This window comes from Trachypithecus francoisi, unplaced genomic scaffold (genome assembly GCF_009764315.1).
Source record: "Trachypithecus francoisi isolate TF-2019V2 unplaced genomic scaffold, Tfra_2.0 Lachesis_group5, whole genome shotgun sequence".
NCBI classification, from domain to species: domain Eukaryota; kingdom Metazoa; phylum Chordata; class Mammalia; order Primates; family Cercopithecidae; genus Trachypithecus; species Trachypithecus francoisi.
In genome coordinates, this window is record NW_022681470.1 from 37,730,435 (window position 1) to 37,755,048 (window position 24,614).

Here is a 24,614-nt window from a genome sequence, read left to right on the forward strand (position 1 = left end):
TTTGAAGGTACCCTGCCCAAAGCCAGCAGATTACTGTCTTATTTTTACTCTCAGAAATAAGCCTGACAGGCCAGGCATGGTGGCTCACACAGGTAATCCCAGCACTTTCAGAGGCCGAGGCAGGCAAACTGCTTGAGTTCAGCAGTTCAAGACCAGCCTGAGCAACATGGTGAACCCTGTCTCTACAAAAAACTAGCCTGGTGTGGTAGTGCACACCTGTAGTCCCAGCTACTTGGGAGGCTGAGGCAGGAGAAACACTTGAGCTGGAAGGCAGAGGCTGCAGTCAGCCAAGATCATGCCACTGCGCTTCAGCCTGGGCAACACAGTGAGACCTCGTGTCAAAAAAAGAAAGGCTAAAAACAGATTTCTTTTTCTTCAATCACAGAATTTTGTTTTTTTGAAGGTGCAGTGACATGATCATAGCTTTCATGATCCTCCCACCTCGGCCTCCCATTTTGGTCTTCCATGTAGTTGAGACTACAGGTGTCCACCACCATGTCCAGCTAATTTTTCTATTTTTTTTTTTTTTTTGTAGAGACAGGGTTTCATCATGTTGCCTGGACTGGTTTCAAATTCCTGGGTTCAAGTGATCCACCCACCTCTGCCTCCCAAAGTGCTGGGATTACAGGCATGAGCCACTATGCCCAGCCAATCAGAGAAATTCTATGTGGGGAAGCTCGCATTTGATTCATATTTAAAAAGTGGTTTCAGAGGTGACCTATTAGTTTACAATTAACGGAAAGAGCTCTAAGAAGTCTGGCTATTTCTTATACAGATAACACAATAAGATCATATTCCTTACCCTGACAACTTGCCGAGTACTTGTAATGAAGGCTTTTCTTATACTCAATTCAGTTGCATCGAGGTTAAATTTTCTAGGATTTGCTTCAACTATGCGTAGGTCAAAAAGTCAAGGTAAAACAATTTCATCATCAAAGCCTGACAACATCCTGTTAACTCACTGAATCTCTCACATGCAAACAAATAAAATCTGGCTCAAACTTTCTGAAAACAGTCAGCTGGACGCCAATCATTCTCAGACTTCCTCTGCCCGCAGCCACTGGAGGGAGGATCCCTTTGCCCCAAGACAGAGATGACCTGTCGGATTAGGAAGCACAGCCCCTGCTGATGAGCTTCACTACAAACACTTAGGGCTATCTGACCACAGCTGAGCTGGGTTCTTCCTGTTTGTCAACACTTGTGTCTATCCTTTTTTGACTCCTGATCATCTTTACTAAGCCAGCTTTTGCATGTCTTTTTCTCCTGCCATTCCAAATCACTTCCAATTATGCCAAGATGCTAACCCTACTTCTTAATTTAGGGAGATCAGGCCTTCTTCAGAGAAGCTGCCCTCATTCCCTTACCCTCTGGCCTGGTCCACCGCACCATGTCAGACACTCGCATAGCTTGCTACACTTCTCTTTCATAATCTGCAGGTATCTATTTGTGTTATTATTTGATTACCATCTGTCCCCCATCCCTATCCACTCAAAGTTCTGTGAGGGCTGGTACAGTGTTTATTAATCTAATCTCCATAACCAACAAAATGCCTGGTACGTAGTATACTCAATAAACATTTGCTGGTTGAATGATGAGTATCTATTAAAACTTTTGTTTTTTTAATCTCACATTTTCTCTATCTCTCCTAACTTTTTTTCCTTCCCTCCTGTCTCAAGGGAAGAATTATCTCCCTGTAACTGTGCTTTTGATCCTGCCCCCTCACATATTTGCCACTAATCTTAGAGAACATACTTGCCTTTTAATAATTTAAAGGGTACCCGGGGTCATCATGAATAACAAAAATTTATTCCATGTATCAACTGCATACGAATCTGTGCTAACTACAGGGTGATCCTGACAGAAGCTGGTTTTCTTGATGCTTTATCTCACTTAGAGAAAAAACAAAACAGAACTAAGAGCATGCAAGTGGCATATCTTCCATCTAAAGTTTTGGTTAAGTGGGATTTCCAGTTGAAAAGAAAAGGCCATATAATGAAGTTTTTACAGTTCTCCAGTGCATGAGTCAGATCAGTGGACTCACTTCACATCAACACCATGAATTAGCAGAACAGATCTGCTTTCACTAAATGCAGTTTCATGGAACAAGATGCCTCTTCAATGGACGGTGCCCATTGAACATCATTTCTTAAACATGACAGTCTACAAAAAGATTTTTTGATCTCTAATTACCAAAGTGTAACACTGGCCTATATGTACCTCTATATGATAATGACTGCTAGCACTATTACATAAGCTGTTTGCCAGGTGCCATTCTAAATTCTTTACCTGTATAATCCCAATAATCCTATATAGAGCTAGGTACTCCTGTTATCCTAACTTTCCACTAAAGAGGAAACTGAAGCACAGGGAGTTAAGTGATGGGCCCAAGTAACATGGTAACTGGTTGTGATACTGTAACATAATAAATACAAATTTGGTCTCTGCACCTCATTCCTGGCAAACAGCTCCTAGATCCCTTAGAATCTCCAGAGTGATGAGTATCTTTTGTATGTTAATGGGATAACTGATGGCTGGGGGTTTCTAGATAGCCTCAGGATGAGGGGCTGGTCCCCAGAGAAACCAACCATGTGATTAGACAGTTGAAGCTTTCAGCCCCCTGCTCAACCCCCCACCCCAGGGGAAAGGGACTGACAGCTGAGTTGATCACCAATGGCCAACCGATGCGATCAATCATGCCTACGAAATGAATCCTCCCCAAACACCTAAAAGGACAGAGTTCAGGAAGCTTCCAGATAGGTGAACATGTGGAGGTTCCTGGAGGCACCTGAAGAGGGCCTGGAAGTGCTGCACCTCTTCTCCTATACCTTGCAAGCATCTCTTCCATCTGGTCATTCACCTGTATTCTTTGTAATATCCTTTACAATAAATGGATAAACCTAAGGAAACTGTTTCCCAGAGTTCTGTGAACTGCTCTTGCAAATTAAATTAATTTGATCCATGGAGGGAGTCGTGGGAACTCCTATTTATACCTGGTCAGTCGGGAGCACTGGTCACAACCTGGGGCTTGCAATTGGCATCTGAAGTGGGAGCAGTCTTGTGGGACTGAGCTCTTAACCTGTGGACCTGATGCTATTTCCACGTAGACAGTGTCAGAAATATCATACCGACTTGAGTGTGAGGGTAGAGACTTTAAAAAAAAAGAAAAATAGGGTTTTTTTCTTCCCCCTTTACATTGGCAGAGCCAGGACTTGAACACCAGGAATCTGATTCCAGGGTCCAGAGTCATAATCATTACACCGTGCTGCCTTTATATATATATATATTTATAGTATAGGATTTGTCACACACTGTACAAGAATGTGGCTACTCCACCTTAACTTACTGGGCAAATACTTTAAAGATATCACAGTACAAGGAAGAGCAACAAACATCAACCAATTATAAAAGAAAATGTTTCATCTACATAGTGGAAACAACTGGAGAAAAACTTGTCCGTTTGTCTATTTGCCCAAAATGGCACAGACACCACAGAAAAGGATATTGATGGTTTCATCAAGGTCCTCTAGATCCCACTCTATGCTCCGGAGGTTGTTTCTCAGCTCGTTGGTGGTCCAGTCGATTTCTTCCCTTGTTGCTGTGGAGGGGTCCTGGAGGAGCTCTGTCCATCTCTGAAACAATCCCTGGGCAGTGTTGACAGCTTTCTGTACCTCTCTGTAATCAAGATGAGGCAAAGGAGAGCAATTACAGACAACATTCCATGGACAAGTTACTGCAGGATTTAGGCTAACATTTATGATCATACACCATCCTCAGCAACCACCATTCCCACAGAAGGCTCTTCACAGACAAATGTCAAAGTTCAAAACTTTGATACACAGTCTGAGTATTATGTTTTCAGCTGATGCTTAGAATACAATATCCATTATTTAAGCAGCTACAATATCAAGTTTGTTGGGGAAGGACAAATTTAATATTTTTCTCTGAACAGACTATACATAATAGTATAATGAAGCAATCCCACAAATCAACTAAAGGGCAATGGGCATTCTCACATGCTTTCACTTGGTGTGATAGTATTAATAAATTATACTCAGATGAAAAAGTCCTAATATAGCCTTTCTTTTCTTGGTGTGGGAGGAGTGAGAATGCTGGAGGGAAGGTTACTCTTATACAGCTCCCATTTTATTATAGGTTAAGAATTTTAATCCCAGAAATTTTTAAACACAAAATCTCATTCAATTTCCAAACATTATTAGCTTTAAATATACCTACTTTCCTTAATTAAGCAATACCATATACCAGATTAGTGTTTGTTTTTGTTTTGTTTTTGAGATGGAGTCTTACTCTTTTGCCCAGGCTGGAGTGAAGTGGTGCGATCTCGGCTCACTGCAACCTCCATCTCCCGAGTTCAAGCAACTCTTCTGCCTTAGCCTCCCAAGTAGCTGGGATTACAGGCACCTGCCACCACGCCTGGCTAATTTTTGTATTTTTAGTAGCGACGGGGGTTTCGCCATCTTGGCCAGGCTGGTCTCGAACTCCTGACCTCAGGTGATCCACCTGCCTTGGCCTCCCAAAGTACTAGGATTACAGGCATGAGTCACCGCGCCCGGCCAGATTAGTGTTTTTCTTGTTCAGAAAATGAGACTAGGCCATTAAGTGGTATGATCTAGCATGCTTTTAGATTAGATACAGTCACAAGATTTTAAGAACTTTTATCCCCCCCATTGGGCCAATATCCACCATTTAAATGTTATAATCTAATACTACCATATATAAAAGCCAAAAAGGAGTCATTTTATAATCATATGGTCTCTCATGTTTAAAGATGATAATCCCACTGCTCCCAAACTATAAGAACTGTTTTGATCCTTCTATGATTTCTTCTGGAACACAGACTACAAAAAAGCGTTCTAGATGATTAGGGTGTTTGTTGTCTATGGCTTTAAGACAGAATTCACACGCATCCTATACCCTCTGACGTTTCAAGTACTGGAAAAAAGAAAGCACTAACAAAAATGAAGAAAAGCACCTTACAATATTTAGGTCTATGGCATACTGATGAGCGCTAAGAGGCTGAATGTTAAACAGAGAATACAGCTACTAGGTGCAGGCTGAGTAAATAAGCAAGCTATATGGACAACAAATCTACCAAGGTCTATTCACACCTAGTTTACGGCTTAGGCAATCACCTCATTGTTCCTTTCATGTCAGCTTTTAGACTTTCAGTGCTAATGAGAAACCCTATTTAAGATAAAATGGGGAAGAATTAAGTGAGGTGCAAATCTGTTTTCTTTACTCTTTATGGGATCTGGGTGATTTAGTGGAGAAAGAGCTATGTATCATTCCTTAATGCAAAGTAAGTCATCCTTTGGTATCCTGGGGGGATTGGTTCCAGGACCCCCACAGGATACCAAATCTGCAGATTCTGAAGTCCTTATATAAAGTGGCATAGTATTTGCATATAACCTACGCACATCCTCCTACATACTTTAAATCATCTCTAGATTATTTATAATACCTAATGTAATTTAAATGCTATGTAAATTGCTGTTATACTGTATTGTTTAGGGAATAAGAAAAAAAAAGTCTGTACATGTTCAGCAAAGATGCAACCATTCTTCTTTTTACTGAATATATTCAATCCTGAGTTGGCTGAATCCACAGATTTAGAACCCACAGATTTAGAACCCACAGAGATGGAGGGCTGATTGTATTGGTTTATTTGTAAGTACTGAGTATCATCTGTGATAATGCAAGACAGAGTTAAAGAGGTATCTGTAAAGACATCTTTTAAAGAATATAAAATTTATCAATTCTGTAAAGTAAATATGAATTCCTTTTTGAGAACTAGAAGCCTCAAACCAAGAAGCCTTGGGCTAGGGCTTAGGTTTGTTCTCCACCACCAGTACACAATTACTATGCTGGAATTAAATTCTGAGTAGCAATCTACGAACTTCTTTGGTCTCAGGAGACTCCTTTGTACTCTTCAAAATTATTGAAGACCCCAAAGAGCTTAGAGTTACGTGTACTATATATCTAATGCTATTTACTATATCAGGAATTCAAACAGACATTTTAAAAATATTTGTCAACTTTAAAATGTGAGCTTACATGTTAACAATGTTTTTATTTAAAAAATTCTAAAACAAAAAAAAAATGTAGTGAGAATGGCATTGTTTTACATTTGTGCAAATCTCCTTAATAAATGTGGATTCTCATATCCACTTATACCATCAGTCTGTGGACATACATTTTGGTAGAAGCATATAATGAGAATCCAGCCTCATACAGATATATACTTGGAAAAGGGAGGAGAATTTTAATAGTCTTTTCGGACAATTGTGAATGTACTTTTTTGATAGTATACCAATACTTGACAACTGGCTGTTAAAGGTTAGCTGCAATGTGGATCCTAAAACTGTATTAAAGAACTTCTTAGACTTTCTTATTTTACAATAATAATTTTCTTGGCCGGGCGCGGTGGCTCAAGCCTGTAATCCCAGCACTTTGGGTGGCCGAGACGGGCGGATCACGAGGTCAGGAGATCGAGACCATCCTGGCTAACAAGGTGAAACCCCGTCTCTACTAAAAAAATACAAAAAACTAGCCAGGCGAGGTGGCGGGCGCCTGTAGTCCCAGCTACTCCAGAGGCTGAGGCAGGAGAATGGCGTAAACTCGGGAGGCGGAGCTTGCAGTGAGCTGAGATCCGGCCACTGCACTCCAGCCCGGGCGACAGAGCAAGACTCTGTCTCAAAAAAAAATAATAATAATAATTTTCTTGTTTTTCTTAGTTTACCAAGTAAAATGGGAAGGAGTATCTCAGTCATTAGGGAGCTTTGTCTCCCATACACTACGATCCATTGGTCAATCTTATACAGGCTGAGATTCCGTTATCCAAAATGCTTGGGACCAAAAATATTTGGGATTTTTTCAGATTTAGAATATTTGCATTATACTTACCAGTTGAGCACCCCAATCTGAAAATCCAAAATCCAAAACGCTCCAATGAGCATTTCTTTTGAGCATCTTGTTGGTGCTTAAAGAGTTTTGGATTTTGGAACATTTCATATTTGAGATGCTCAACCTGTACTTTGGATCTTTTACTTTTGGATACTTTTATAACATCATGTACTGGTCATTAGGAAAGTATCAGTCTACTGAGTACTGCAGAACCTCCAAATACCAGCTCATTTCATTACACAGTATCCAAAATCATATTTGTTACTATCACCACCAATTTCATCAGAAAAACTTTATTGGAAATCTGTAAGAGCACAGCAGTTGATATAGGCTCTCCAAACTTCTGTGCTTTTTTTTTTTTTTTTAAACAAAAGGCTTTATCACTGGTAAAAATACTGTTATTTTCCATGAAGTGACAGGTTCACCTCATTCATTTGTGAGAAAATATCTCGAGAATTTTAAAGATAATTCTGAGATTTGAGAAAGCCTGCAAGTCTGAGAAACCAGTTTATCATTCTCTCCAGTAAAAATGAGATTTTGCTAGAGGGAAAAACAGCTATTTCAACTCACAACTCAATCACATAAGTGCTCTTCCTAGAGACAACCATTTTATTTAACAATACATCACAAAAAAGCTTCATGTACATTTCCATTTTGCCAGTGGAATATTAAAATATATACTAAGGGAGAAGATATTTACAAATTACATATCTGATGAATGACATATCCAGAATATATTTTTTTAAAACTCTCAAAACTTAGTATGAAAAATCCAATTAAACAAGGCCAGGCGCAGTGGCTCATGCCTGTAATCCCAGCACTTTAGGAGGCCAAGGCAGGTAGATCACTTGAGGTCAGGAGTTCAAGACCAGCCTGACCAACATGGTGAAACCTCTTCTCTACTAAAAATACCAAAAAATTAGCCGGGCATGGTGGTGGGTGCCTGTAATCCCAGATGCTCAGGAGGCTGAGGCAGGAGGATCACTTGAACCTGGGAGGCAGAGGTTGCAGTGAACCAAGATGATGCCATTGCATTCCAGTCTGGGTGACAGAGCAAAACTGTGTTTAAAAAAAAAAAAAAAAAGGCAAAAGATTTGACCAGTCACCTCAGCAAAGACATACATATGACAAACAGCACAGGAAAAGATGCCCAATATCATTAATGACATGCAAATTAAATCTTCAATTAGCTACTACTACATATTTAGAATGGATTACAATGAAAACAAAACTGACAATGCGAAGTGCTGGAAAGGTGGTGGTGTAACCGGAACTCTCATACCTTACTGGTGGAAAGGCACAAATAGTACAGCCATTTCCAAATAGTACAGCCATTTGGAAGAGAGTTTGGTTGTTTCTTAAACATATATTTAACATATGACCCAAAAGTCCAACGCCTAAGTGAAATGAAAACTTGTGTTCACACAGCCTGCACATTTTTATAGTAGCTTTACTAATAACAGCCAAAAATTGTAAACAACCCACATGTCCTTCAACTAGTGAGTGGATAAACTGTAGTGTGTATATATACATATATATATAAAACAGAATACTACTCAGCAATAAAAAGGAATAAACTACAGCTACATACAACAACATAGACGAATCTCAAATGCATTAGGCTAAGCGAAAAAGCTAGACTCAGAAGGCCATGTACTATACAATTTCACTAACATAACATTCCGGAAAAGGCAAAATTATAGGAACAGGAAACAGTTCAGTGTTTGCCAGGTGCTGGACATGGGGGAAGGACCAGGAGGCATACAGAGAAATGTTTTGGGGTGATGGATCTGTGCTATATCCTACTTGTGGAAGTGATGATTACACAACTATGTGAATCTGTCAATTTCACAGATGTGTATACCAAAACGGTTGCTTTTCACTGTAGGTAAATTGTAACTTTAAAAAAATGAGAAAAATTATACTTGAGGGTCAAGATTTTATAAAATTAATAAGTTTTACTGTTTCATGAAGAATATTCTTTTGTTTGTTTGTCTGAGACAGAATCTCACTCCGTCACCCAGACTGGAGTGCAGTGGTGCTATCTCAGCTCACTGCAACCTCCGCCTCCCGGGTTCGATCGCTTCTCCTCCCTCAGCCTCCCAAGTAGCTGGAATTACAGGTGGGCACCACCACACTCAGCTAATTTCTGTATTTTTAGTAGAAACGGAGTTTCACTATGTTGGCCAGGCTGGTCTCAAACTCCCGACTTCAAGTGATCCGACTGGCTCAGCCTCCCAATGTGCTAGGATTATAGGCATGAGCCACCATGCCTGGCCTCATGAAGAATATTAAGGGAATATATGACTTTTTTTTTCCTTTTTTTACTGTTAGTACAAAGTGATGAGGAATACCACAGAAAGCATGGCACAGCACCATTGCCTTGATTTTTGGTAAGGCACCAGGAGTTTTAGCCACCACAGCTTTGGTACCATCAGTGCAAATGTCAACACAGTGAAAAAGGCAGATAATATCTGAATATTATCATGAAAAGAGTTTTGAGCTGGTAGATCCTTCTGTGATCTACAATGTCTTAAGACACCGATAGGCAGATTGGAGTCGAGGAGTGTGCATGGGTGGATTCTAGTGGCACTGAGTGTGAAGCAAGGAATCCTTAAGCATGCAAGAAGTAAAGCATGTCCTGAGAAAAAAATGAAAGAAATGGCAGGAATTAGAAAAATGCTACAAAGCAATTGCAGAATAAAGCTCAGCACCCGACAGGCCTGACCAGTGAGTTGGCTTATTCCACTCTAAAGCTCTTACTTTTAAAAACAGGATTCCTGCTTAGTTTTCGTTTAGTAACACAGACATAAGAAAGGTAAACCAGTCGTTATTTTACATTTTTAAGATGGGTGTTTTAAGGGATTACAAAGGTGGAAACTGCCAACAACGGCTCAGATCTTGAAAGACAGCCAGAATCTGCAGCGTATCAAGGAATCCCATCACAATAGCAAGCAAAGAGGTCTCTCTAAGTGTAAAACCTCCCAACCATTCTTCCAATATCATTTCAGCTCAGCGTTAGCCTGAAAAATAAGGCATGAACTGGGAATAGAAACAATGTTGGTCACAAGTCTTATTTGGAAGCCAACTATTAAAGGTAACCAGCATTTTCTAAAGCACATGGGATTTCTAAACAGCTTCAAGAGCCACAAGACACACCTAATGTACAAATCTAACCAGGAAGACAACCCTCTCAATTCAGAACCACTTGTTAAGTACTTGCAACTAAAAACTGAAGATTACTTGGCATTCCAAGTAAGTCAATTCATAAAACAGTAGCATATCATCATGTCACCTATTTGAGATTTGTGAGGGTTTTTACAAGAGAAGTGCCCATCTACGTGATTTCACATTTCTTTCTCAGGAAAGGCAAGGGACTTGTTTCAGGATCAGTTGGCTAGTGATGCATGACCCACAAAAGCCCACCCACCACTGCTGTCTGTTCTACACAGCTAGCCCATGTGAGCACTGCACTCTGTGCGGAGCACTTCATTTTGAGGAGTGCTTCCCGCTGAGTGAGCAGCTACAGCTACTGACTTCTTAGGCAACAGAGATCCATTTTTGTCTGTCTCCAGAAAGGTGACAACCGCAGATAGTGCTTCTTTATCCCTTATCTTTATGTCTGATTTAGCTATTTTTTTCCCAACTATGTAATTAGAAAAATTAAAAGTCTGATACCCAGAACTTTCCATGAGGGAGTATACCTTGAAGCAGGTACACCTTGAATTTTCAGAGTTCTTCAGCTTAGCAAACTCTTGGTAAATAACAATCTGCTCACCCACAGCTTGGGGAATCATGTCCGGCAGCATTTCACTGAAAACTTGCTGATGACCTTCCTAGGAATTATAGTTTTAGCTGCTGACCCAGAGAAGCCTTTTTCAAATCCTTGAAAGACGGCTATCTCCACACATCAAGCAAATCTTGCACTATTTGTCACACATGCTGCCCAAATCAGTCTCGCCTGATACAGGTAGCATTTCGTGGATACTAAGAGCCAGTGTTGGCAATACTAGGGATGTGGCTTTTCCCCCTTGCTGTCTACAGAACAGTCCATCAAAATCATGGGACCTGTCATCTTCTCATGGACTGAATTCCCTACAGACACCAGAATGAAGGCTCTTCACAGCAATTCACCACAATGCCCACAGGACCACTCACAATGCAGAGCTTTCCCAGTAAGTAGCTGTCAAAAATGGAAACACTGCCCACATCTTTGAAGACTATCTTTTGGGAAAAACAAAATAAAGTCATCCAAGCATCCAGATTCTTTTTTTTTTTTTTTTGAGATAGAGTTTCACTCTTTGCCCAGGCTGGAGTGCAATGGCACGATCTCAGCTCAGCTCACTGCAACCTCCGCCTCCCAGGTTCAAGCGATTCTCCTGCCTCAGCCTCCCAAGTAGCTGGGATTACAGGCATGTGCCACCACGCCCGGCAAATTTTGTAATTTTAGTAGAGATGGGGTTTCTCCATGTTGGTCAGGCTGGTCTCAAACTCCTGATCTCAGGTGATCCTCCCACCTTGACCTCCCAAAGTATTGGGATTACAGGCGTGAGCCACCGCGCCCAGGCAATTCTTCCATTCTTCATAAATAAAAAGTTGATGCTGGTAGAACCAACCTCATTTGTTTTTGAAGTTAGCCCAACATTGATCCCTTGTCACTGATAATTGAGCCTCTTCCATACAACCTCCCAATCTGGTATACCACCAAACTAGCCTCTGGGGCCACAAGTAATACATCCAGATGTCCAAAAAAATTCACAAAGTTTTCTTACTTGTATCTAACCACATTTGCCAAGTAAAATGAGAAGAATATCTCATTTTACCTGGTTACATACAAAAAAGCCATTAGGGCGCTTTTTTCCCCAGTATTTGTCATTCAGTTGTACCAACAAATTGCATAATTGTAGCCACAATCCCCATCATCCTTTTCTCTGTTGTGGCTGAGCCAGGGTCTCACTATGTCACCCAGGTTGGAGTGCAGTGGTGCAATCACAGCTCACTGTAATCTTGAATTCCTGGGCTCAAAGGATTCTCCTGTTTCAGACTCCCAAGTCACTAGGACTACAGGTGCACACCACCATGCCAAGTTAATTTTTTTATTTATTGCAGAGACAGGGTCATGCTGTTGCCCAGGCTGACCTCAAACTCTTGGCCTCAAGTGATCCTCCTGCCTTGGCCTCTCCCTTCAGCCTTTTTATTTCTCCTTTCTTCTTTGCCCATGCTGGCAGACTCTGAATTGGCATCTGTTCAAGTTATCGTGGTTATTTAACAATGACCCCAAAATGTAGTGGTGTAAAACAACCATTTATCATGTCATATCATGGAGTCTGTAGATCAGGAATCAGACACAGCAGAGCTGACTTGTCCCTGTTCCACAATGTCTGGGACCTCAGCTGAAAAGATTAAACAGGCTGGGGCTGTAAAGGCATCACATCTTTCCATCCCTCCACAGTCTGCATGCATATTCTAACACAGTGGCTTCAATGTAACTGGACTTGTTACATGTTAGCCCAGGGTAGCCTACGTTTGTGTCCCAAGATGAAAGATGCAGACAGAAGGTATACTGGTTGTCTTTTATGACTTAAGCTTTAGGAGTCAAGCAGAGTCACTTCTGCTTCAATCTGTTAGTCAAAGCAGTTTATAAAGGTCTGCCCAGGTTCAAAGGAAAGGAATACAAACTCCAGTTTGATAAAAGAATGCCAGCTTCACAATTTAAGAAAAGCAAACAGCAGGGCGTGGTGGCTCACGCCTATAATCCCAGCAGTTTGGGAGGCCGAGGTGGGTAGATCACCAGGTCAGGAGTTCCAGACCAGCCTGGCCAATACGGTGAAACCTGTCTCTACTAAACATACAAAAATTAGCTGGGTATGGTGGCATGCACCTGTAAATCCAGCTACTTGGGAGACTGAGGCAGAAGAATCGTTTGAAGCTGGGGGGAGGAGGTTGCAGTGAGCCGAGACTGCACCACTGCACTCCATTCTGGGCGACAAGAGCGAGACTCGAAAGAGGAAGGAAGGATGGAAGGATGGACGGAAGGAAGGAAGGAAGGCAGGCACGCATGCACGCACGCACGCAGAAAAGTAACACAGGACAGAACATTTATTGGAGCAGCCATTGTTGGAAAAAACACAATCTGCCACAACTCCTTTATCTGGGACAGCACCTACTCTGCAAGTCTCTTTACAGAGGGATACCCATTTCATCAATACAGTAAAAGAGGCTAGTCAAGGCTGAAAGTTTCCATTCTAGTAATGAAACGTGAAAAACTCAGGTTGAGCGAGCCTCTGCAACCACATCAGATTCCCACTCCTCACTCTCCTCCAACTGGTTCCTGCCCCATACCCCACAAACCTGGTTTCACCAGCAATCTCTCTGGAAAGAGAGGAGCTCTTTTTATTGCTTGACTTCTACATTCACGTCGTTTGTATTTGAAAGGAACACATGCACAGGCACACCCTTTACTTGACTTTACTGCCATTTCCAAATTCAACCACACTGTAACATATTTTGTAATTACTCTTGTGAAAATGAAACATCATTTTTACTCAGTTACCTACAACGATATACAAATTTTGACCCTAACTTACTGCTGCTTCCACATCTCTACCAATGACACTGCAGGTCAAAGTCAGGAGTGAATTTAACTTGTCCTCATTTTTGGTGCACTTGACACCATGGCCCATTATACTTATTTTCTTGAAACTCTCACTTCCTCTGTCTCTGTGACATTGTGCTGTTCTAGTTTTCCACCAGTTTTCTCCTTCCTCTTCCTCCACTGGATCCCAATGTTTCTCAGCACTCTTTTTGTGGCCTCTATGCGCTCATCAGCATTCACAAGTTCAAAGTACCCCTCTTAAGTTGATGACTCCCCCACTACACTTCCAACCCTAACCACTCAGTGAGGCTTAACTCCTGTATCTTTAGATGCCTATAGGATTATTCCATTTGCCTAAAACCAAACTAATCATAGCCTCCCTGCAGAACATAATGTATTCAAAACAAACAAAACAGAAAAATCTGCTTCCCTTTCTAGCTTCCTCATTTTAGCCAACAGTGCCACCATTTTCCAAGTTTCAACACTTGTCTAGACAAGAGTCATTTTTGACTCCTCCTCCTACTTCTTACCTTGCACAACCTCTACGTAAATCCAATCACTGAATTTTTAGATCTGGAAGGAACTTTCAAGATAATCTAGTTTGTGCTCATTAAACAAATAAGAGACCTTGGGGCTCAGACATATTGGCTGCTTGCCTCAAGTTCTTCCAACCCTGATTATGAGACACTTTCTATTACCAAGACTTATTTAGTTGCATTTTTGCAAAGCTTCCACACAAATCGTTTTTCTTTTTTTTCTTTTTTTTTTTGAGACGGAGTCTTGCACTGTCACTGGGGCTGGAGTGCAATGGCGCGATCTCGGCTCACTGCAAAAGAGGGTTCAAGCGATTCTCCTGCCTCAGCCTCCCAAGTAGCTGGGACTACAGGTGCCCGCCACCACGCCCAGCTAATTTTTTTGTATTTTTAGTAGAGATGGGGTTTCACCATTTTGGCCAGGCTGGTCTCGAACTCCTGACCTCATGATTCGCCTCCTCAGCCTCTCAAAGTGCTGGGATTACAGGCATGAGCCATCGCACCTGGCCCACAAATCTATTTTCTTTGTAGAATCAGAACATCTGGGTGTGAACTCTTAAAAGCTGACTATAAGCAAGTGAATAGCAACTGCTAGTTTAAAAACTGCCTCCTGATTTAGAATTTATGATAGAAATCAGATTAAATTTAAACTCCTCAGGCAGGTATTCAAACCCCCTCCCACTCCTCCTCCTAACCCAAACTGGCTGACTTTAATATCAAGCATGGTTTCTCACTAAAACAAATTCTGTTTCAGTTGGCAGGTCTTCTTCCCATCTTTATCTTTCTTATTCCTGGTTCTAGACTTCTGCTGAGTTGTTTCCCCAGCCTGGAAGAGCCTTACACCTCAGCAGACACTTCCTTCAAGGCCCAGATTGACCAGCATTCCCAGTATGGGTCTTTCTTTTCTTTCAAATCTCCACAGCATCTCAACTCTACTACAAAATCTTACACAATGTATCTTTCACATATCTGCATAGTGTTCTCCAAACTAGATGACAATCTGAGGAGCTAAATAATATTAAGCACTCAATAAATTTATAATAAAAGCTTGCAAAGTTGTTTTTACAATGAAACACTGGATTCTGCTTTTCAGAAAGTATTAAATGAGATTTGATTTACATTCAATTTTACTGGGCCAAAATTAACAAACAAGGGTTATTTTTTCAGTGACTCTACCAATAAACAGTTTTTTGACGTGAACAGAATGCATGATGCCTTCGAGGAGCTCATAATCTAGGTTAATAAAGCTAGATATACAGACAGAGAAGGTTAAAGAATACAACATATGCCATCTTACTCATCTGCTTACTTATGTCATTATTTCAACATCAATCCACAGCCAAAAACCTGGAAATAAAACTATTATCATGCTGGGCACGGTGGCTCATGCCTATAATCCCAGCATTTTGGGAGGCCCAGGTGGGCAGATCACTTGAGGTCAGGAGTTTAAGACCAGCCTGGCCAACATGGCGAAACCCCATCTCTACTAAAAATGCAAAAATCAGCCGGGCATGGTGGCGGGCTACTTGGGAGGCTGAGGCAGGAAGAATCGCTTGAACCCGGGAGACAGAGGTTGCAGTGAGCCAAGACACGCCACTACACTCCAGTCTGGGTGACAGAGTGAGACTGTCTCAAAAAAAAACAAAAAAAACTATCCTCATCAGACACACAAAACCTCCAAAGCAATAAAACAGCAAAGAGCCATGACATTCATGCCTTTTATCCATAGGATTGGCTCACTTATACTCTATCTCCACATGCTCAGTTACATGGTTTTCTTCTGGGTCTGATGAGAAGTTGCAAATTCTAAAAGGCGGCTAATTCTAAAAGCTTGTCAGCAAGGGAGGAAAAAAACTACAGAACTAAACGGTCAAAATGGGTTCACTCAACAAACACTGAGTACGTCCCTATTGAATACAAAGATGAAGACTGCAAGATTTAAATATGATATTTTCACCCAGTAGATTAGTAAAGGTTTTTTTTAATGAAAATCCCAGTACTGGGAGCAAGAGAACTGGGTCCCTCAAACACTTTGTGGGGCATAGGGGAATATTCTGGAGGACAATGTGGTAGTATGCATCCAACGCTTTGCTGTGCATGCCCTCTGAATTAGCAATTATGCTCCAGGAATACAGGCTATGAAAATCAGAAGCAGCAATACAGACCTATGACAAGTAGGCTTATCACCACATTAATTGTAGTGATCATAAATATAATTTATCCTCCAGGATGGACATTTATATGACAAAATATAATGCAGTCATTACAAGCTGCCACCCAGAAGTTTGAAGGATATAAAGAAATACAGATGAAAACGTCATAAAACAGGCCAGGCGCGGTGGCTCACACCTATGATCCCAACACTTTGAGAAGCCAAGGTGTGTGGATCACCTGAGGTCAAAAGTTCAAGACCAGCCTGGCTAACAGGGTGAAACCCCATCTCTACTAAAAATACAAAATTAGCCAGGCGTAGTGGCGCACATCTGTAGTCCCAGCTACTTGGGAGGTATGGAAGGAGAATCACTTGAACCTAGAAGGTAGAGGTTACAAGGTTACAGTGAGCTGAGATCATGCCACTGCACACAAGCCTGGACAACAGAGTGAGACTCTGTCCCCCCGCTCCCCCAAAAAAAAAAGAAAAAGAAAAAGTCATAAAACCATATATAAAGTATAATCCCAGTTTTTAAAATGACCATATTATATATATATATATAAAATATATATTTATAATAAATATATAAATCCTGGCCTTTCCACATACAAGCTTATAAAGTTGAAGTTTTTTACTAAGTTTCATTTTCCTTACTGTGAAATGATGACAATAATAATACCTACTTCATAAGGATAAAAGAGCAATGCCTGTTGTGGGATTCTGTTCTGAACAGGACATTGACAATGTCAAAACCCACCAAAAGCAGCTTCAAACATTCAAGCGCTAACCACTGTATGTTCAAGTTACAACAGCTTTCTAACTGGTCTCCTTTTTCATTTTTCCTCACACTGATGCCTCCAACACTACTACGAAATCAATATTCCTAAAATCCCAATTTCATGTCATTTCTTTGCTTTAAAAATCTGCAATGGCCTCAAGATGAGATTCTCCTTAGGCCAACACAACTTGATCCTTTTTGACCTGCACTGGGAAGTACCGACAGTAGCTGTGAAAACAGGTTGTTCTAATTTGAATCCTGAGTACACCACTTACTAGCTATTTAACCCTAGGCAAGTAAGTTAACCCCTCTAATACTTCCTCAGCTTCTCATCTCTAAAATGTGGCTAGTATTCATCATATGGGTGTTTTTACAGAGTGAAAATTCATATAAAGTGCTTACTTAGCACTTCATATGACTGCCTGGCACTGAAGATGCATCCTTTAAATGTGAGCTGTTACTACTGCTTCCCTAAACTGTATACTCCACCTGGGCTGCTCTTCTAGATCATTTCTAACACACACTGCCCAACTTAGGACTTTTGCTGGTGGTGGTCTCACCCATGAGGCACCATTCAATCACAATCACCACCACCAACAAAGAGCATGTGTTCAACATTTACACTAAATATTCAAGGTGTAGGCTGGAAATACAGGAGGAAAAAAAAAAAAAAAAAACACAGTCTCAACCCTCAGAGCTCCTAGTCTAATAATGAAAGACAGAGGAAGAGGTCCAATAATTCGGGGTGACAAAGGAAGCATTTCCTGGAGGCAAGGGAGATGCTTACACTGACTCCAGAAGGCCGCGTGGGTGAAGCAGGCAGTGTGGGTGCACGTAGAGTAAGAGCATCCAGTACAGCAATCATAGTCACTGTATTGAGTCTGGCACTGCTGGAGTACTAAGACTAAGGGAGAGCAGAGGCTAGATAAGGGAGGTCAGGAAGTGTTGGCATTTTATTCTGCAGGCCAACAGCAACCACTGAATAATATTAAGTAGGGTACACCTGCCGGGGGCTCTAGAAAAGCTTACACTGTGCTGTCCAATACGGAAGCCACATACAACTACTGACTGGAAATGTGACTAGTGTGACAGAAATTAAATTTTAATTAATATAAACTTGGTAACTGACATGCAATTCAGTTATCAAAAAACTTTCATGTATGTTTGGAACAATTAAGAGTATGTAGACCAGGCGCAGTGGCTCACGCCTGTAATCCCAGCACTTTGGGAGGCCGAGGCAGGCGGATCAGAAGGTCAGGAGATTGAGACCATCCTGGCTAACATGGTGAAACCCCATCTCTACTAAAAAATACAAAAAATTAGCCAGGCATGGTGGCGGGCGCCTGTAGTCCTAAAAATAAAAAAATTACCCAGGAAATACCAAAATTAGCAGGGAAATACAAAAATTAGCCAGGTGAGGTGGCACCCACCTGTAGTCCCAGCTACTCAGGAGGCTGAGGCGCAAGAATCGCTTGAACCTGGGAGGCAGAGGTTGCAGTGAGCCAAGATTGCACCACTGCACTCCAGTCTGAGCAACAGAACAAGACTCTTGTCTCAAAAAAAAAAAGAAAGAAAAAAAAAGAGTATTTAATGAACTTTACATACAGATAAATTATTTCTGATGAAAATTTAATGTCCAAATTTAAATGTGCAGTAACTGTAAAATATGTATTAGATTTAGAAGACTTAGTGCAAAAGTAAAATATCTCATCAATCTTTATATTAATCACACGTTGAATATTTTGAATGTATTAGAGATTACATTAGAATTAATTTCACCTATTCCTTTTTATTTTACTGTGGCTACTAGAAAATGTAAAATGACGTACGTGGCTGGCATTATACTTCTATTGGACAGCACTGATCCAATAGATCCCAGGACAGCTGAAAGAGGAAATGACACCAGAAGCAGGAAGAACAATTAAAAGACTCTTTGATAAGCATCCAGGTAAGAGAGACAGGCTTGATTATCTAAATTCTGCCCATCTTCAAAACCTAATTCAAGATATACGTACTGCCTCCAAAAGCTTTCCTAATCCTAACAATTCCCAAGGAGATGCCTTTCTCTGAACTCCTGGGGCACTCATCATCTGCAGCATTCACTTCAACACTCATTCATTTGCCACCTGTCATTTCTACTTAATTTTGGGGTAATTTGTTTCTCAGATTAGACTAGAAGCTCCTAGGCCATAATTTAGGCACCTTTAATTTTTCCATGCTGTGTAATGCATTCTTGATACTTTTAATAAACACAGGTGCATGACTCCCAAAAACCTGGATACACTTTCATGGGTGACTTTACCTTTCCACAGTAGAAGGTACTGAGAATCTCTTTTCCTTCAAGAACCTTAAAGACAGGAGCTAAAATGATGTGAAAGTCAATCAAAACTCCGAACCAAAGTTTCAATAAAATAGTGATATTTAATCAGTGAACAAGCATTAGTAGACTGTATTGGATACCGTCAAGAAAAAAAAAAAATGCCACGACAGCAGAAGAATTTAGGCTTTTGACAAATTCCATAAAAAGTCAAACAAAAAATTTCTGATCATCTCTGATCTCCACTGCCAGAGATAACCTTTGCCAACCTAAGCATTAAGAACTTTCAATCAAGGAAAAAACACATTTTTAAAATTAACCCCTAATCAATTCTTCTAATAAATATCACATGTTCCAGGTAGGGAGTCACATATTACCAGTAAATCTACAACTCAGCATTTTCCCATCTAAATTAGAGTAAGGTGAAGAAAAAGACCTTTCCAGGAAAATGTTAAGAAATAGTATGTGTATTTTACTGCATCATCGATAAAATCTTTCACCTAAAATGCCATTTAAATTTTCTACAATACTTGAGTATACAACAGCCAGCTTGTACCACTACAAAAATAGGAAGCTAGCAGCAACTAGGTAAAAGCAAGGGACATTCTGTGGTGATCAGTACTGATTTGGGAACTTTGCAGTTTTCAGATTTTTCATGTTTGACATTTAAAACAGAAAACTGGCAAGTTTCTAATAAGAAATTAAAAGTTACATCAGAATTAATCTTCTTGCATGTGTTTAATGGCTACAAAGTGGATATTACAAAGTGCAGTTGAAGTTTCTATCTCCAAAGAAACAATCGAGCAAGATGGAGTTAGGACAGCTTATAAGGGAACAGAAGGCAGTTCTATTCTGAAAGGCAGAAGAAATGGGAGAAACCTGTCAAACAGCCTGGATGAAATCAAGGAGTTAACAAGCAACGCTCATTTCCTTTAGCACTGTGAGAAAATTCCGGTTGCTAATAGAAAGCTGAGGAAAGTTTGGTTTGGCTTGTTTCATTTTGTTTTCCTTCCAAATCATCACTGAGTATGAAAGACTGCTTTCCTCTCCTCACATTACTCAGTAAAAACTCCCCCATTGAATTGTCTTCCTGTGCCCTGCTCCCCAGCCTCCCAGATCGGCCCCCGCCCCCGCCTCCCTCCCAGCAAACGTGCTCAGACGCCTCTGGGCTTGTTGTGGTCTCGCCAGTCTGCGGACGAGCGCTCCAAACTCAATGGACAATAGAGTTCACCCCCGTCAACACGAACTACAAAGCTCAGGAGGGCCATTTCCCTTTTCCTGCCCAGATGCTGTTTTCGCTCCTTCGAAGCAAGGTCCCATGCTCGAATAGACGGTCAGTGTGAGCCAGGACCTGGGTGTCTCCTTCTCCACCTGCAGAGCTGCTGAGCCCCTCGACCCCCAAATAAGTTGTACCGCAGCGCACAGGCCAAAAAGGCCCCACCACCACCAGGGGCTTGGCTGGGGACAGTGGCTTCACGATCCAGGTAGGGATGGAGGGGACGTCTCTGGACGCTTGGTCATGGCCCTCAAGACTAAGCCGTCTCCACTGTGCCCCCTCCCCAGCTCCAACTTGCCTCCCCTCCCCCTACTGCGAGAAGACCGAGGAGGTGCGGGCAGGCAGCACCGCCACCTCTTCCTCCGGTGGAGCCCTCGGCCGACACTCACCCTTTCACCACAAAGAAGGGGTCCTCCATGGACATGGCGTCCCGGCCCCGGCCGCCTCCACCTCCACCGCGCACAGGGCGCCCGTGCCTCCCGGCCTCCCTCCGCCCACCCCGCCTGTTCCCGCAGCCGCCCGCGCCTTAGTCTGGGGGACGCCGAGCAGCGGGCACGGGCGCAGGCCAGGTGCACCGGACAACCGCTGGTCCAGCACTCGCTCAGCACCACTGGCCGAATCCTGGACTCAAGCGCCGGCCCCCTCTGCAGCCTCCAGTCTCGGCTCCTCCCGGCGCGTCGGAGAGCCTGACCCCACCCCCGGGACCCTCGGCCGCGGCCAATCACGAAAGCCGCCTGAAGCACGACTTCCGCACCCCACTCACGTGACCAGGGCCTGCCCCTCCCCCCAGCGGGCGGGGCCTGGGTCTGCGTCGCTCGGCCCTGGAGGCGGAGCCCTCGGGGCGGTGGAGGTGGGCGGCTTTCTACCGCCCTCTCCTCGGGCTTGAAGGTGAAGAGCGGCTTGGTCCCTCGGAGGTAGGCAGTCGGCTTTTCAGGATAAGCTGTAGTTGTACCTGTTTTGCAAAATCCTCTTACCTTTCCTCTACTTTTAATACTTGATTTTGACAGTATGTAATTTATAAATCTATCTGGTCCTCGACTTAAAATGAAGCATAGTATCTGATTATGATGCTACACAGCTCCTTCAAGTAGGTCTTACTTTGTGTTGGACAGTGTGCTAAAAAGTTATGTATGCATCATCTCAGTATCCTTTGGGGGAAGGTATTATTCCCCTCCTTCCCCTTTTTGGGGGGCAGGGACTCTCTCTGTCACGCAGGCTGGAGTGCAGTGGCACAATCACAGCTCATTGCACCCTTGACCTCCTGGGCTCAAGCAGTCCTCTCGCCTCAGCCTCCCGAGTAGCTGGGACTACAGGTGAGAGCCACCACGCCCGGCTGATTTTTAAATTTTTTGTAGAGATAGAGCTCTCAGTATATTGCCTAGGCTGGCCTCGAACACCTGAGCTCACAAGATCCTCCTGCCTCTGCCTCCCAAAGTGGTGGGATTACAGACGTGAGCCACCACGCCATCCATTTTTCCCATTTTGTAGATGAGAAAATAAGTTCAGAGAGGCTTCAAGACTTCCTGTAGTCACACAGCCTGGACAGAGCAGAACTGCAGATTCTGTGGACTTTCCACCAGATGGAGTGTACTTTCTGTTGCTGTACATTCTGCAAATAACCATGTAAAGTAATTTTTCATACAGCATATGGTGCCTCCCAGGAGAGCGCACCTACAAGGAATAAAGAAGGGGCCAGGTATGAAAACTTCCTCTCACTGTGGTTCAAGAACTGTTCCAGAAAACATTTTGCCCAGAACCTTAGCCAACTCATATGCTAGATATGCTGTGGAGTTTGTGGATGAGGATTGTGGACTTTGATTGCTGAAAATCATTGAGCACTTACTTCGTGTGTGTCAGGCAGGGTGTTAAGTGTTATCTCAGTTGCTCTTACAATGCGATAATTACTGCCATCATGCCCATTTTATAAATGAGAAATCTGAGACTCTGGGAGGGTAAGTGACTTGCCCAAGGTCACCAGTCTGGAGATGGCACAGTCCTTGGAGCAACACAAACCCCGTTTAAACCTTGGCTCTATCATTCAGCTCCTCATCTATAAAACATAAATAATAATAGCTAGTTCATGGGTTGTTGTGATAGTTAAATAAAAATGCATGTAAACCTCAAGATCCCAAAGGACTAAGTTACTGATGTTAGGAAAACCAGTAAGGACGCTGCTAAGGTCATGTGGCATGAAGGGATGAGAGCCAGACCAGGATGACAGCGATTGAGGGGAAGGAGTGAATCTGACAGATGTTTCAAAAGGAAAACAAGACTAAACACCTAGACATGATGAGGGGCTGAATGGGTTTTGAGAGGGAGAGAGAAGAGAGGTGAAAGCCAAAATCCCTGGAGGAGCGAACAATGGAAGGCAGATGCAGGGAAAGGAAGCAGCGTCCAGTACTAGTGATGCTAATGTTTAGTGGGAGAGAACTGTTTACTTAGTTGGGGAGGTGAAAATGGGTCATCGTTCATTCATTCAACAAGCACATGTAAATTGAGGGGCAGGTGAGCATGGTGTTGAAGAGTCATCCTTGGAGCCCAATTGCTTGAATTTAAATCTCAGTTCTGCTACTTTCTGACTGTTGCATCTCGGGCAAGCTGCTTAATCTCTCACTATCCTCAAGTGTGAAATAGACACTGTAATAACAGCTTCTTTTTTTTCTTTTCTCTTTTCTTTTTTTTTTTTTTTCTTTTGAGACTGAGTCTTGCTCTGTCCCCCAGGCTGGAGTGCAGTGGCTGGATCTCGGCTCACTACAAGCTCCACCTCCTGGGTTTACGCCATTCTCTTGCCTCAGCCTCCTGAGTAGCTGGGACTACAGGCGCCCGCCACCACGCCCAGCTAATTTTTTGTATTTTTTAGTAGACACGGGGTTTCACCATGTTAGCCAGGATGATCTCGATCTCCTGACCTCGTGATCCACCCGCCTGGGCTTCCCAAAGTGCTGGGATTACAGGCGTGAGCCACCGCACCTGGCCCTAATAACAACTTCCTCATACAGTGTCATGAGGTGATGTGTGAAAAGTGCTTAAAACAGTACCTGACACATGTGCTCCTACTGTGTGCTAAGCACTGAGGACACAGGCATGAACAAGGCTTGGTTCTTGCCTTCAAGGAACTGTCAGACTGGTGGGAGAGACAGGCTGGTGGGAGAGATGCACAGTGAGAGAAGGGCACAGGTTGCCATAGAAACAGCGACAAGATACCAGTATATTTGTGTGTTTTCAGGGCTGGGGCTAGGGATTCCTAAGCAGTGACTAGAAGCAGCCAGGAGACGGGGGCCATGTTGCTGGAGTGGAAGGAAAAGGATGGGGGCAGCAGGAGCTAAGCCTGGAGGTGGACAGGGTCAGATTATCGGGGGCCTTGTTTGTGATGTTCAGAATAGTGGATGTTTCCTATGGACAGTTCTCCATGGGGACTGAGGGAATGACAGGGTCAGATTGGCATTTGAGACAGATGCTTCAGTGGCTAGGTGGTCATGGTCCAGAGGAGGGGTGAGAGTATCCTGAGCTGGGCTTGTGACAACTAAGGTGGAGAAGAGTGATGCATTTGAGACATACTTTAGAGGCAAAGTTAGTGGACTTGGTGACTGATTGGTTCAGGGTATGGAGGCATTGATGAAAGAAGAGGGAGGAAGGCTTCTGGAGTTGTAAGTGGGTAGTATTGGTTCCAACCATCAAGAAAGAGAGCACAAGAGGAGGATTTGATTTAGGGTGAATGTAAATTAGCTGTTAGCATGTCGGTTATCCCCACCAAACAGTAAACTCCTGGAGGGACAGGATACTACGTTAATGTTATTACCACCTAAGCACCTGTTATGGCCTCTTATCTATTCCATGAATTTCTTAATTGGACCACATGTGACAGGTCAGAGTTTTATGCGTAGTAATAGAAGATAGAGGACAGAAACGTGGGAAATTCCCATGATTAGGGGATTTAGAAAAAGCACCAACAATGGAGATAGTGGAATGTCGAGATACAAAATGTGTGTGTGTGTGGTGTTTCTTTTTTTTTTTGAGACGGAGTCTCGCTATCACCCAGGCT

General features: G+C 42.5%; 2 protein-coding genes across 4 annotated transcripts in view; one reads left to right on the top strand and one right to left on the bottom strand.

Annotated features, from left to right (window-relative positions):
• STX6 (syntaxin 6) overlaps window positions 1-21,341 on the bottom strand; it is a 73,594-nt gene extending 52,253 nt beyond the window's left edge. For all 3 annotated transcript variants that reach the window (XM_033196389.1, XM_033196390.1, XM_033196391.1), the window contains exons 1-3: window positions 20,962-21,341; window positions 3,503-3,672; window positions 803-897 (exon numbers count right to left, since the gene is read on the bottom strand). In XM_033196389.1, the coding sequence (XP_033052280.1) occupies window positions 803-897; window positions 3,503-3,672; window positions 20,962-20,996 (300 nt within the window). In that variant the 5' untranslated portion in view covers window positions 20,997-21,341. The remainder of the gene's footprint in view (window positions 1-802; window positions 898-3,502; window positions 3,673-20,961) is intronic.
• A 45-nt stretch (window positions 21,342-21,386) lies between these two features.
• Window positions 21,387-24,614, top strand: part of LOC117074679 (major histocompatibility complex class I-related gene protein) — a 32,304-nt gene continuing 29,076 nt past the window's right edge. Inside the window, exon 1 of the mRNA XM_033196384.1 lies at window positions 21,387-21,486. The gene's annotated coding sequence lies outside the window, so the exon portion shown is untranslated. The remainder of the gene's footprint in view (window positions 21,487-24,614) is intronic.